The sequence below is a fragment of the Podarcis filfolensis genome, assembly GCF_964270895.1.
Source record: "Podarcis filfolensis genome assembly, chromosome: 10".
NCBI lineage: Eukaryota > Metazoa > Chordata > Lepidosauria > Squamata > Lacertidae > Podarcis > Podarcis filfolensis.
The window spans coordinates 58282809-58297464 of record NC_139612.1 but is presented as its reverse complement, the minus strand read 5'-3'; the positions used below and the strand labels follow the sequence as shown (position 1 = coordinate 58297464).

General features: G+C 38.6%; 1 protein-coding gene and 1 long non-coding RNA gene across 14 annotated transcripts in view; one reads left to right on the top strand and one right to left on the bottom strand.

Moving 5' to 3' along the window:
* CACNA1C (calcium voltage-gated channel subunit alpha1 C) overlaps positions 1-14656 on the bottom strand; it is a 480830-nt gene that overhangs the window by 6837 nt on the left and 459337 nt on the right. The window contains exon 51 of the mRNA XM_083572199.1: positions 1338-13919. Within this exon, the coding sequence (XP_083428325.1) occupies positions 13623-13919 (297 nt within the window). The 3' untranslated portion in view covers positions 1338-13622. The remainder of the gene's footprint in view (positions 1-1337; positions 13920-14656) is intronic.
* The window catches only part of LOC310742825, a 109153-nt gene that overhangs the window by 9758 nt on the left and 84739 nt on the right, over positions 1-14656 (top strand). For 5 of the 13 annotated variants that reach the window (XR_014538688.1, XR_014538692.1, XR_014538695.1 and 2 more), the window contains exon 3: positions 4571-4615. The exons of the other annotated variants lie outside the window; for them this stretch is intronic. This is a non-coding gene — a long non-coding RNA (uncharacterized lncRNA). The remainder of the gene's footprint in view (positions 1-4570; positions 4616-14656) is intronic. 13 annotated transcript variants of the gene reach the window in all.

Genomic DNA, 14656 nt, shown 5'->3' with positions numbered 1-14656 from the left:
ATCAGAGAGTGCAGACATGTTGTTCTCTGCACTGAGGAAAGACAGAAATAAAGGCATGTAGATATATTTCTGTCTGTCTCTTTCCCCCCCCTGGGAATGGAGGAGGGGGAGGAGTGGTGTGTTCTTCTTCACGTTGAGGAGAATCGCCGATTGGAGACCTCCCTTGATCTTGCCGGGAGTCGCAGACAGGAGGTCACAAGGATTCAAGCCGGGCACCTGGAGGGTGGCCAAATTCCTCTGACTGACAAGGCTTGAATCAACAATAACTATATATTTTCATCCGTTATCAATCCATTTTTACATATTCTTAATGACCTTGTTACTAAGGCCGCTTAATTTCAATCCAACATCATTTTAACATTCATTAATTTTACAGTGTTTCTGCAAATAGTCTTTAAATTTCTTCCAATCTTCTTCCACCGACTCTTCTCCCTGGTCTCGGATTCTGCCAGTCATTTCTGCCAGTTCCATATAATCCATCACCTTCATCTGCCACTCTTCCAGGTGGGTAAATCTTGTGTCTTCCAATACTTTGCAATAAGTATTCTTGCTGCTGTTGTAGCATACATAAAGAAAGTTCTATCCTTCTTTGGCACCAATTGGCCGACTATGCCCAAGAGGAAGGCCTCTGGTTTCTTCAGGAAGGTATATTTAAATACCTTTTTCATTTCATTATAGATCATCTCCCAGAAAGCCTTAATCTTTGGGCACGTCCACCAAAGGTGAAAGAATGTACCTTCATTTTCTTTACATTTCCAACATTTATTATCGGGCAAATGATAGATTTTTGCAAGCTTGACTGGTGTCATGTATATCATTTTCATAATATTCTCTCTTAGTGCATTACATGCTGTAAATTTCATACCTGTGGTCCACAACTGTTCCCAGTCAGCAAACATAATGTTATGTCCAACATCTTGTGCCCATTTAATCATAGCCGATTTAACCGTTTCATCCTGAGTATTCCATTTCAACAGCAAGTTATACATTCTTGAAAGTATCTTTGTTTTGGGATCTAACAGTTCTGTTTCCAATTTTGATTTTTCCACCTGGAAGCCAATTTTTTGTCCAAATTATAAGCCTCCCTTATTTGATAATAGTGAAGCCAATCTCGCACTTTATCTTTTAATTTCTCAAAACTCTGCAATTTCAATTTGTCTCCTTCTTGTTCCAAAATTTCCCAATATTTCGGCCATTTGGCCTCCATATTGAGCTTTTTCTGAACCTTTGCTTCCATCGGTGACAACCACTTTGGGGTTTTATTTTCAAGTAAGTCCTTATATCTTATCCAGACATTAAACAATGCTTTCCTGTGTTTCATTAATGTTTTCTATTACAGCTATGGATTGTAGGAAAGTTGTACAAAATGGCTACCCAGTAGCCATTTTCCCCCACGATGTCCAAAAAAACGTAAAATTTTCATTACAAGGAATAAAAAAATCACAAATTTCATTCTTTGTCAAGAAAGAGCATGTCTTTGCAATAATTTTCAACATCAAAAACTTTTGGTTACATCATGCCCATACGCTGTAAATTCAGGTTTTCTAAACCTAGTTTTTCCATAAAAAAACTAGGCTACAAGTGCATTTATAATTTTTTTGTAGGCATTTATAAAATCTTTTGAGTGCTGGTGTATTTTTTTCTGAAATCCTCATCATTTTATTGAGCTCTGTGTAAAATTTCAAAGAGATCTGATAATTGTTTATGGAGAGAAAAAAAAAAAAACCCCAGAATGTACACAAGGGTATCTTGTGCCAAGGGTCTCAAGAGGGACAGACAACGCAGATTTAACGAAACTTCGAAGTGCTTTAAAAATAAAACTGTTTGAGATGGGGGGGGGGAATTAAGGGGGTTTCTTTCAATCATAGGTGAAGGGTGTACACCAAGTTTCATCAAAATCTGAAATGGTGGGTGAGAAAACCCTTGGTTATTTTGCATTGATTTGATGTGGAATGATCCATTTGGGATAAATAGGAACCTGAGGAAGCTTGTGTGATGCAAAGATGGAGAAAGGTGGGCTGAGTTGGAGAAAGGGGGACTGAGGCAAAGCCTCCCAGGGGGCTCAGTGCAGGAAGGAGGTGGATAGGCAAAGGGAGGATAAGAGGGTTAGAGGCTGTGACCAGGGGGCCAAGAGGACATAAGCTGCTAGGACACTAACAAGAGTAGCACAGAAGGAGGATTTTGTCTGATGTGGTTTCTCCCGTCACTGTAACATTGTGACCTACAACAACCCTGAGGTTGTAATTTTGGGATTTTTAAAATTTTCACAGCACATAAACTACCTTCTCTACCAATGTGCAAGATACTGACATGAATTCTTATTAAGTAATTGGTGATCATGAGCCAGATAATATGCCTAGAGCAGCTTCTGTGTTCATTTTACTGTTTTTGTTTTTTATGTGACGGCTTACTTTGTAAGCAGACTTTAGAAAATAGTTTATGAAAAGCAGGCCATAAATAATTAAAGAAATTACTTATGATGCTAAAGGTTAATATAGATTAGCATAGTCCACTAAAAGTAGATCCCTAAATGATTTGTTTAAGAGCATAAGAAAAGTATTACATTCAGACCGATAGGATACCAATGGTATTATACTATCTCTGTCAGTGGTGAATACAAGATGCTACAATAATACGTACACCACTACAAGGCAATAATACAGGAACTGTGTTGAAATTCATACTTTCAGAAACTGAGATGAACTAAGATCAAACTGGGTTTATTTCCTCTTATTTCATATCTCTTTCTGATAGTATAAAATGTAGCTCAAGGATATATGCCCCAAATATGTACAGCACAATTAATCAGGATTCCGCCCGCCCCCCCTTGCACAAATCCTCACATTAAATGGAGTTTGGGCAGAAGACTGATTGATTGAACCACCTGTCACCAGTGGACTTCAGCTAGGATACCAGAGAGAAAATGTTCTGATAAAATAATTGCAGAATAATATCACTGATGGCTGTTTCATCATTAACACTCCTTCTAATACTAAACTTATGTAGTGAGTGTTTTGTCCGGAATGTCTCTGGATGTCGCAGCATGCTTGGGGGACCCCTAATGTTTGCAGAAGTATAAAAAGGCTTCTTTAAAAACAAAAACACACAAAGCCCCCCCCCCCGAACAATGAGGACTGAACATGCGCAATAGCCACAGAATATTGTGTAATAGCTGGAAAAGGAAAATGGAGAACAAGATGGAGGAGTGGAATGCCCTGCTTGGAAGGAGGGGCTGGCTGGAACCCAAACTGTGAAGGTATAAGACAGTATTTTTTACAGGTCCTGCCAGGTCCCACTTGTTCCTCCTAACGGCAATCTGACACATAGGACATAAAACTGGGGCACCCATGGGCAAAGTAAGGGTTTCTGTGCATTCCCCAGGTATTCAGAAAAAATATTATTTTGTAAAAAAGAAAAGAGGGGAAGGGACAGAAAAGAACCCATCTTCCAACAAGAACTGCATATGAGCAAAGCTCTCCTGTAATAATGGTACGTTAAGACATGTATAAAATCTTTGACAGTGATGAACGCTGGAGGGCTGGATTGGCTTTTCAACAAGGAAAAAGAGGAGCTCTACCAGACAACACAGGGAATAGGGATTTAAAAAAATATCCCTCCCCTGCTATAGTTTTCAGTTCGGGAGCTGTGGCAATTCCAAAACATATCTGCATTGATTTACAATGCAATAGCACTCAGAATTGAGGATGGTGATGGCAGCCCCCAGGCCTGAACAATCTGAAATAAGTTCAAGGTCCCCTGACTCATGTCAGGATAATGCTCCTATCCCTGCAAAGTACTGCTGAGGTTTAGGTCTAGCTGAACAAACCCCACCCCCACCCCACCAGGTATTATAGTTTTCAAGTTTGTGGCTGCTGAGTATGTATGTATAGGTTAAAGCACTATCCTCCTGTTGTATCACTCTGGTTGGAGGCCATTCCCACTACTGTCCCTCAACCATTTCTGTCCTCTCAGCAGCAATAAGTTCTAGCGGACAAAGGAGTCTGAATTCTTCTCCGCCCTCAAGTCCTAATAGGCCTTCAATATTTAGGATAGTACTTCCTGCATGGAATGTATATTGTATACCTGTATGAACTGCATATTGTTAATACATGGTGTGGATCTGATTAAATCCCACACTTCATTGCAAGTAAAGGACCAGTCTCCACCTAGGAAACTACAATAAATGAGACAACCCTGTCTCTCTATTCTGGAGTCACATTTTTTCTTATGTAGTCACTACTATCTCAGGGCCCTTATCCTTGTGTGATCCAGTCTACTTAGTAAAAATGTCATATGGTATTCCTTATCCCTTTGCTGCCCGCCTCCCCCCATTTACTTATGTGAAATTAGCAATATTAAGCTGGAGGACATAGGAGGTTCCTTTCAGCCATATATTCTATTAATTTCAGTTCTCTTTGTGTGGTCTCACTAGCTTCAAATCAGTTAATTTCCCATGCTTGTTAAGTTGAAAATGATTAAGAATCTCATGTATACATGGCATAGTTCTCTTCATATATATATATATATATGTCTGTTATTAAATCTCACATTTTTTCTTTTTCTGTGTTAGAATTTTGATGGCCTGGCAAATGTTACTGTTTTGATCTTTTATCAGGTAAAGAACAGTTTTGCCCAAATAATTTCCATGTAAGAAACTGTAACATATAAAACAACCCTCTCTTTGTAGTGTGAAGTCAGAACCCAACCCAGGATTTTGATTAATCTTCTAGAGATTAATTGGACACAACTGTCCATTCATCTATCCAACCTCACAGTTCCTTGATTCATATTCCATTCCATTTATATTATATCAGAACTGTAATGTTTAATACAAATCGATGTACAATTATACCAAATATGGTTCAAATGTGGGCTCTTCCTGTAAAGGATGAGTTTATTTTTAAATGTTATTAAGAAGCGCACAAATTGCAATTGTTACTAAGAGAATAATCTCAGCAACTGAACAGTTAGCGAGCTGTGTGTTTTCTTGAAAAGTTGTCTCCATGGTTGTCAAATCATAACTTGCCTTTAAGTAAGAATGTTTCACAGAATGATCTCAAACTCTTCAGTCAGAAAAAGACACAGAAGCCTGGCTGAGACCCATACAACTCTTATATTGGCATCAGTCTAAAGAAAGCAATGATACATTGCTTTAGAAATTATCAAGAAATGTAAAAAATGCATTTGCCCTTTTTGTTGTTGTCATAGTCATCAACGGGGTGGGACTAGGGTTAGAAAACAAAGCAGAAATAGATGTGGTCCTGTACATAGTGCTCCTTTGGCTGTCCCTTCAGACTCCGGTGCAGTGGGGGGTGGGGTAATAAAACAGGTTGGATCCCTTGCAGTAGCAGCAACATCTGCATCATTGTAATCATCAACATCTTCATCATACATGTTCACTTGAAGAGGCAGACGATGCAGAAATGTTCTCGGGCTAAGGGAACTCCAGCTCTGGATCGTTAAGCCCAGCTTTCCTCCCATAATCTAAATCATACAGAATAAGGAAGGGGGGGGGAATCCAATATAACCGGCTTGGTAGAATGACCAAGGGTGATGGGGGAAGATGGAAGTCTTGGTACTTGCAATAAATGTCTTTAGTCTGCAGTGTAGACAGTTGTCGAGCTGCAGAAGTGAAGAAACTCAAAAGAGTGATGGTTGGCTTTTTCCCCTTGTAGAAAACAACCCAGTCTTTAGCTTCTGTAAAGCTTCCATCAGCAGTGCAGTGATTGTATCCAACATGTAAGCCCAATACAAAGGGAAAAGAAAGGACATTTTATGGAACCAAAGCTTTTCCCCTTTCCCCTACCATGCCCCAGACTGCCCCACTTAAAGGTGGCAGTAGCTCTTTGCTCAGACCCATTTAAGTATCTCTTTCTATGCTTATATTATAGCCACTTGAAGTAAAATAGCAGCCACTCATAATCTAAACTGTGCTGGCAGCAGCAAGCTCTGGCCATGGTCCACCAAAATCTCTGTTAAAATATCTGCAAAGTACCTTTCATTCATTGGTGATTGATACGAAATAGGGTATAGACGGACTATGACAAATATATTAAAGAACTAAGATCTTTCATCCGGTGCTTGAAATTTGGATAGAAACTCCTTCCTCTAATACCCAAATGCACAATGATGGCAGAAGAACCTACTTTGAGTAAATTGCATCTTCAGTCTAACTTTCTATAGAAACAAAAGATGCTCCATACCATAGGTAAATGATTTCATTAATACCTAAACCCAGAAGGTTTTATATATAACGGTTTGTTTTGACAGAAATTGTAGCACCAGTATATACTTAGAAAACATTGTTAATTCCTGTCAAGTGTGTATATATCGTGGTTAATATAAATTCAGTGAATAATTTGCATAAATATGCAATTTTGCACACTCACATGAAGGCATAGAGAATGTGTTTAAATAGGCAGTGTAAACAGGGGGTTTTGTAAAATGCCTGCACAGTATGCATAGTCTCCAAATAATATCAGTAAATATATAAAACTGGATAATATAAACAGATTAGATAATACACTGCCTGGTCAACATGCATAATTTTTGTGTTAAGACTATTCATTTTGGTAAGGACATGTATGAATCTAAAATCACTTTTTCAACATCACTTGGATACCCCTGACAATGTGCAAAATTAATTACTTATGCTATCACTTTGTATTTGTTCTCTGTGCCTTTCTGTAAATTTGCAAAGTCACAATTTAACTCTAACTAACCTCAATAAATGCATGTCAAAGCAGTACAGTACTTATGATGGCTGGATGCATGAAATATCAGTTCTCTGACAAATACCACAGGAGGTAAAGGAATAGCACCATATACAACCAGTTATGGCTGGTATTTTACTACCTGTGGAATTTACACTTTTATGGGAACTCATAGGGTGATATCCAAGGTTAGTCAGAGTAGACATATTGAAATCAATGGACTTAAGTCTGATTATCATTGGTAGTATACGACTAGTGATAAGTTTGCAATTGCATATAACTGTCTTCATCTATTCCCTTGGAATGCTGTCATAATCAGTGAAGAATAATGCAGCCACCTAATTCCCCATTCCCAAACGTGCAGTGCATGCTTACGTTGGGAGTGGGCAATTCTAAATGAATTTAGGATTGGTTTACATGCATATGTGTATCATTTAATTTCACTTGATTACTAAATGGCTTACAGTTGTGAACCAATTCAACTGAAAAGCTTTAAGCCCCTTCTGATGTTTATTTAAGTAGCATGAGAGCTGCTGCAGTTCAGCTGTTTCCTATGCTGCTTGAGTGGCATCAGAAGCCCTAATATGGGAGGAGTCCACAGTGTGCCATCCCACACCATCATCACTATTCCTAAAGTTGAGGTATCATAGGCATGGGAAGGAGCCATACTGCCATCTCCATCCATGTGTCCATCCTGTGGTGCAGGATTTACACTGATGCAGCTCCCATTTTATGATGTTAATGTCAGAACGGATCCTTTGAATTTTAGGTGATCTGAAGTTATATGAAAAGTATTTCTGTTGTATTTGCTCTGTTTTGGCTTGTTGAGAAATGAAATTAATATCTTGATATTAGTCATTAGCAACATAATCCTATACACATCTACTCAGAAATAAGTCTCATTGAGGTTAATGGGACTTAGGTATACCTATGGGTATAGGATTGCAGTCTTTTTGATATAAATTAAAAAATTAAAAATTGTCCAGTAGCACCTTAGAGACTATGCACACGATAGCTTATACCCACAACAAACTTAGTTGGTCTCTAAGGTGCTACTGGACAATTTTTTTACAGTGGTACCTCGGGTTAAGAACTTAATTCGTTCTGGAGGTCCATTCTTAACCTGAAACTGTTCTTAACCTGAGGTACCACTTCAGCTAATGGGGCCTCCCGCTGCTGCCGCACGATTTCTGTTCTCATCCTGAAACAAAGTTCTTAACCTGAGGTACTATTTCTGGGTTAGCGGAGTCTGTAAGCTGAAGCATCTGTAACCTGAAGCGTATGTAACCCGAGGTACCACTGTATTTATTTCGAGTGCGTCAGACCAACATGGCTACCTACCTGAATCTAGAGTCTTTTTGATGAATACTGTATGCAGGTGTGGACTGGCCCTAGTAATTATGAATATGATATTGAGGAATGACAGCTATTCTGGATTAATAAAAAATGAATGAAATTGTTTGATCTAATGCATACATGGTTGGAAACAGTTAATGAGGATTCTTAAGCGCAAACAAAACTAAAAAAAGCAAGTTGTTTCCAGGCAGATTCTGGCTCTCTGCTCTCATTGCAGCATGGTTATTAATTGTTGGCCAGGATGTGATTTTGGAAAACATGCTATATAAATTGTGTGCACAGTTGTCAGGGCTGGCTCAGGACATTTTGCCATTAGAGGCAAAACAGAAAATCTTGACCCCTCATCCGCTGTGTGTCTGCTGCTGTATGTCTGCCCACTTGCTGGATCTGCTGCCTCTCCCAGCTTTCTGGAGCTTGTTGCCCTGAGGCGACTGCCACACCTCACCTCATGGGTGGGCTTGGCCCTGACAGTTGTATAATGCCTCTCTAAGAATGGATATTATCATACTTTGCAAAATTTGATTGATTTTTCATAGATAGTTCAACCTATTTAATAAGTCTTCTTGTTGGAGCCTTCTATAAGTGAATGCATGGTTTAATAAAATCTGGAGCATGATGGTTATGAGCAAAGTAGAAAAAAAATAGTAAAATTAAGAGAAGGACAAAAAAGAGGTTTTTTTAAACTTTTCAGTATGTTATTACAAATATTAACACTGGAGGGAAAATATATACTCATCTTTGATCTTTTTGTTAGCCCCTTTGAGTATGGTTTCAGAGAAGAGAGGGAAACACATTCATTTATGTAATAGATGAAGTATAGTGACTTATAACCATCAATCTACAACCTAGTACTTCTCTGTTAAATGCAAAGTATTAAATGTATAGTAGTTCTCCACAAGCACACGGTTAAAAATATAATTTGCTACCACAAGATATAGTAACGACTGCCAGCTTGGATGGCTTTAAAGGGGGGTTGACAAAGTCATGGAAGATAATGCTCTCAATGCTATTAACCAGGATAGTTGTGTACTGCCTCCAGTAAGGGAGGTGGTATGCCTCTGAATACCAGTTTCTGGGGAGCACCAGTGGGGAGAGTGCTCATGTCCTGCTTGTTGGTCACTGTCAGAGCAGGAGATGCTTGACTAGATAGGTCTTAGGAGCAAACATTCCAGCTCCAGAAGACATGCTTTGAAGACCTTCCTGCTTTGGATGGCCTTTTGCCTTGCTTCAGCTAATTTCTATTTTAAATGCTGTTGGTTGTATTGTTTTCTATACTGAAATTTTATTGTTTTAAATTTATACCAATTTAATAATGTAATCTGTTTTATAAATAATATATTGGTTTGGAAAATGCGGTATAAATACCTGGTGGCAATGTTGCAGCACAGAAGCATACTTGAGACCGCTGATTTTCATGAGCTTAACAGTTCTCAGTTCTGTGTTAGATTATATTATTATTATTATTAAATTTGTATACCAATTATAGCCAATAAGACAGTACTTATTTTTAAAAGAAAGGAATGGATAGGGGTTTCATTTGCTGAAGTAGGGACACGGGTGGCGCTGTGGTCTAAACCACCGAGCCTATTGAGTTTGCATATCATAAGGTTGGCAGTTTGAATCTGCCTGGCAGGGTGAGCTCCTGTTGCTTTGTCCCAGCTCTTGCCAACATAGCAGTTCGAAAGCATACCAGTGTGAATAGATAAATAGGTACCACTGTGGTAGGAAGGTAAATGACATTTTTGTGCACTCTGGCATTTGTCACGGTATTCCATGTGCCAGAGGGGTTTAGTCATGCTGGCCACATGACCCGGAAAGCTGTCTGCGGTAAATGCTGACGCCCTCAGCCTGAAAGCGGAGATGAACGCTACACCCCATAGCCAAATTCGACTGGACTTAACAAGGCAAACGACCCCTGGATGGTTAACTTCATTTGCTGAAAATAATGGGGCATTAGCTCCAGGATAGAAACTTTATTTGTACTGCTGAAGCAAATGCAGATCAGGACCAGGCTGATAAGACAGTTTTTTTCTGAGGAAGTGGCCAGAATTAGTTAACTATTGGATGCTGGTGAAACAAAAAGTATATAAGAACCCTTAGCCAGAGAATATGACCTTTTCTGCAGATTTATGATTGGACTGCCTGACATTTAGATGTTGGGGGCTTATATAATATGATACACAAGCCATATATTCCAGAACAGAATTTACTTGATTTGGAAGACTTCTGAGTAAGTGGCTTCGATAGTCATAAAATCTGAGTGTTAAAAGTCATGCCATATAACTGCTGAGCCTCAGGCCTTCAGACAAGATAACTAAAGCAACCTCAGGAAATAACTGTCCAGATTTTTTGCCTTTAAAAAGGCATTTTTATAGCCTCCATAGATATCTTATTTGAATCTCTGAAATTTTGGGTTAATTTGTTTCTGTCCTACCTGTGATGGAAATGCAATTTCCCCTCATTTCTGTTCAATATGCCCCATTATGTATGTGCATATCTTTCTGAAACACATGTATTCAAATCAGTATTGAATTTATAATTCCAAGGAGTATATTAGTCCACTGAGCAGGTGTATTTCTGATACTGAACTGCAGATTATGCTCACAGTCCTAATCAGTTATAATAGTGCTCATCGTGACTGATAGTCACTCATTGTGACTGAATTCAGCCCCCCCCCCCATGAACAAGTGATTGGGTGTTGAAAGAGGTCATAGTGCCAACCATATGATCAGGTGGTAGATGGTAGCAGATGTGCTCGGACACATGCATACAAGCAATTTGTGAGTATCACATAGCTGCACGGACATATTTTTGGACTGGGGTTATGTTGAACAATTGCCATCTTGCCAACATGTCCCTCCTGGCCCATTAGTCCTCCACTCCCTGCCCTTATTTCCCATTATTGTTTTATGCTCTTAACATTATTTTGCATTGTGTTCTTTTATCATCTTGTGATCTTTTCCAATGTAAAGTGGTTCTAAAAACTAATAATTACTACCTGTGTTTCATACAGTTCTTCAATTAATCAGGCTAAAGGCAAATGCCATTTTATCAGTTTGTATTCAGATTCTTATTCATAATACTCTTTAAATGCTTCTCAGAGTGCTACAATTTAGTGAGTCGTTCTCCATCTTACACTTGTGCATTTTGTTCTTTGTTCCTATGAATAACAAGTTATATTTATTGATGTTTAACTTCATGTTTTGGTATTTTTTGTCATCCTAATAATTTTTTTAATTGCTTTTTCCTATAAAGTAATTGTAGTCCCTTTAAATGTGCAAATTTGGTGAAGGGTGCTTTGCACTCAGCTTGATATAAATCTGCAACTGAAACCGTGACTAACTCATGAAGAGCATTAATTTGATGTTGTTACATTCATTATTCTTCTAGTATTTTCTCTATAGTAAAATAAATTATTCCCCTTCCTGGAGTTGCTGATGCCAGCTCAGTTTATAGGAAAGGATCAACTGGACTATCTTTGTATAGTGAAATTTGCCACCCTTTAGTGAGGAGAATCATTTTAACTGTGCAAAGGGGTTAAACCTGGATAAAAATTCTCAGCTCCAGAAAGCAAGGTACTCTTCCCATCTCAATTCATTACTGTGCATGTTCAAGGGAGTGCAGAAAAAAGAAAGTGAACACAAGATATGCAAAATCAGTTAATGATCAACCTGCCAGTGGGTTGCAGACTAGTTACTTAACACCAGGTACACTTTGTTCATTGTACAAATTAAAAAAGGGAAAAATTGTATACCCTTTCCCCCCAACCACATGTAGAAAAGCACTTAAAAGTTCAAAGGTAAAGCTTGGCACACTCCAAATACGAAATGATTTACTTTACATGCAGCAAAATATACAAGAATTGTTATTTTCCCCTTAAACAAACTTAATTCATCATATTTGCTTGGCACAATTGCAATTCATTTTAAAAAAATAGTTGAAAAATACTGAAACTGACCTGAATTCAAGTATTACGGTTTCTTCAACAGAAACATCATCAATGCAATAAAACATCACACAGAATATATCGAAACGTAACTCCTTCTCACTTGTGTGGTTTTTTTTGTTTTCTTTAATTCCCTTGTTTTGTTTTTCTATACAGTTTTAATGCCAACACAATTCACAAATTGTATTCAAAATTAATATTATTGCATTGTTTTTGCATATCTTGTGGAACAGAAAATGCAAAGAGTTACTGATTCCCCTTTCAAAAGCAGAGACAGTGGTATATTTTTACACTCACATGACCCCAGATACAGCTCTCCTGCAGTTATACCAGGAAGTGGAGAACTGTATGAACTTACAAACTTTCAGGCATGCATTCACTCTCTCATTCAGTCCTGTTCACTCATTCACACACCCGCAAATATACCTACCACTATAAAGAATCCAAATCGATCACTCATATGTGCAAGACTATATCAAGTGCATTGCCTACTATCTTTAAATTATAAAACAACAACAAAAAGGAGTTTTCCATTACTTCAAATAAAATTACAAATTCTGGTGTACATAATGGTTGGCAAAACTCTTCTAATATCATTATTAGTTTCTACCCAAATTTCAATGGAGGGAAACAAAAAAAAATTAAATAGTACAACATAATCAAATCAAACCAATTTTAAACATTTGCAAAGGTGAGAAAGAAAACAAAAAGTTAGGTGATTACAAAACTTTGTAAACACTCCGTTCACCCCCTCCCTCAAAAAAAAATACCATAAAATAAAGTATTCAAAAATAAAAATTAGAACATGCTTTCAATAAAATATCAAACAGCAAAAACAAGGAGAGATCTACATTAGCCCATCACCACATCTCTTTGAAATGGGCGGGTTGCCTGAACTCCGGTTTGACAGAGCTGGCTTCCTGCTCCTTGAGCAGTTGGCACAGCTAGCTGTCTGAGCTCTGATTGGTTGGCAGAGTAGACTGCCTGAGCTCTGATTGACTGGCAGAGAAGTCTGCCTAGGAGTCTCTGCATTTCCATTAATAAGCATCTGCAATATTGCCATCTACATCTCCTGTACCATTGCCACTTCTGCTTCCTTCTCCAACTCCTCTTCCTCAGCAAAGTGTGGGGATCTGTTGCTGAAGTCTTCTATTCCACTTGCAGATCAAAAGGGCCTTGGCTTTATGGAGATGGTGAGGCTCATACAGAATATGTGCAAAATGATTCTTTTTTGTACAAGCAAAGTTGAAAGACACCCGTTTGATGCAGTGTCCTTTTGGCTAGGGCCATTCACAGGAAGCTGAGGTTTTCCATCACATTCAGGAAGCAGCTGTTGTTCCTTGTGCAGGGACTGAGAAAAGGAGGGATCTGACTCTCCTCCTTTTACTTGTCGTCATTCTTCCTTCATGGACACATGCTGGGGTTGTATATTCACTCCTGAAAAGCTCTTTTACACCACCCAACTCTGCAATTCTTCCTGACGGAAATGAATGAAGAACGCTGTTCTGGTTACTCCAGGTCACGAGAACAGTGAGGCACTTCTGAAACAAACCCATTAGGAACATTGAAACAAATTAAAAAACCAGCATCACTTTCAGCCTTGGCAACTACAGGCTGCTGATATAAATCCTGCTGTCCTTAGGCTCCTCTTGACTTTTTCTACAATCTGGGTTCTGGGCTGTTTCCTCTTTCTCTCCCATACAGTCCTGCCCTGGGTCCCTGCAGTTAACAAAAGGCAAGAGGTTGCCATTGGGGCTTGGCTTGCTGTTACCATTGAGAATGTTGTCAGCAGCATTCTCCATTTCTTCTATCGTCAAGTCACAAGCATCAGCCAGCTCTTGGGTTGTGACCTCAATGAACTTTGGATCTTGAGCAAACTGCACCAGGCCTTCCGAAATCAAGACCTTTAAAGAGCCAGGAGATCAAACACAAGAAAGAAAAGCAGAAATCAATTTTAATATAATAACAAGAGGCAAAGCAATCTGTGGAAATAACAGACAGTAATAATTTGATGGGTAAACCTGGCTTTATAGGACAATGGCTTGGGCCCTATCTTTCCTTCGATGAATGGAGCAGTTAATGCAATAAGACTTTCCCATTATCCCCTTCCTCTTCAGTCTGCAGCACCCCTGAAAATCTGATTGTAGGGATTGGGAATGGTATTGAATATGGTGTTGTGGGGTTGCTGAATTGACAAAAATATCCCCCCCCAACATAAACTGAACAGCAATTTAGGATCAAAGGCTGCAATCCTAACCCACTTACTTGGGAGTAAGTCCCATTGAATTCATTTGGGCTTACTTTTGAGGAGACATGGTTAGGATTGCACTTTGAGCCAATTTTGTTTTATTCACTTGCTAGTATAGATAAATAAAGTGAAATACTCACAGTATTTAGAAAAAATTTTTTGGGGGTTTCTCTTGCTTCAAACCTACACTACTGGCCATTTCTGCCAGAGATGCTACATGCTAACGTATCTCCTGACAGCTTCCTGCCTACAGTACAAATGCAGTTTAGTTCATTTAATAACTGTAATTTTATTAAACTACACTTCTGTATATTTGTGCTAGCAGATAAAGCTTTTGCTTTATAGAACATTATGGTTATAGGAATAGAATAGCAATCTTGATCAAGAGGGCAG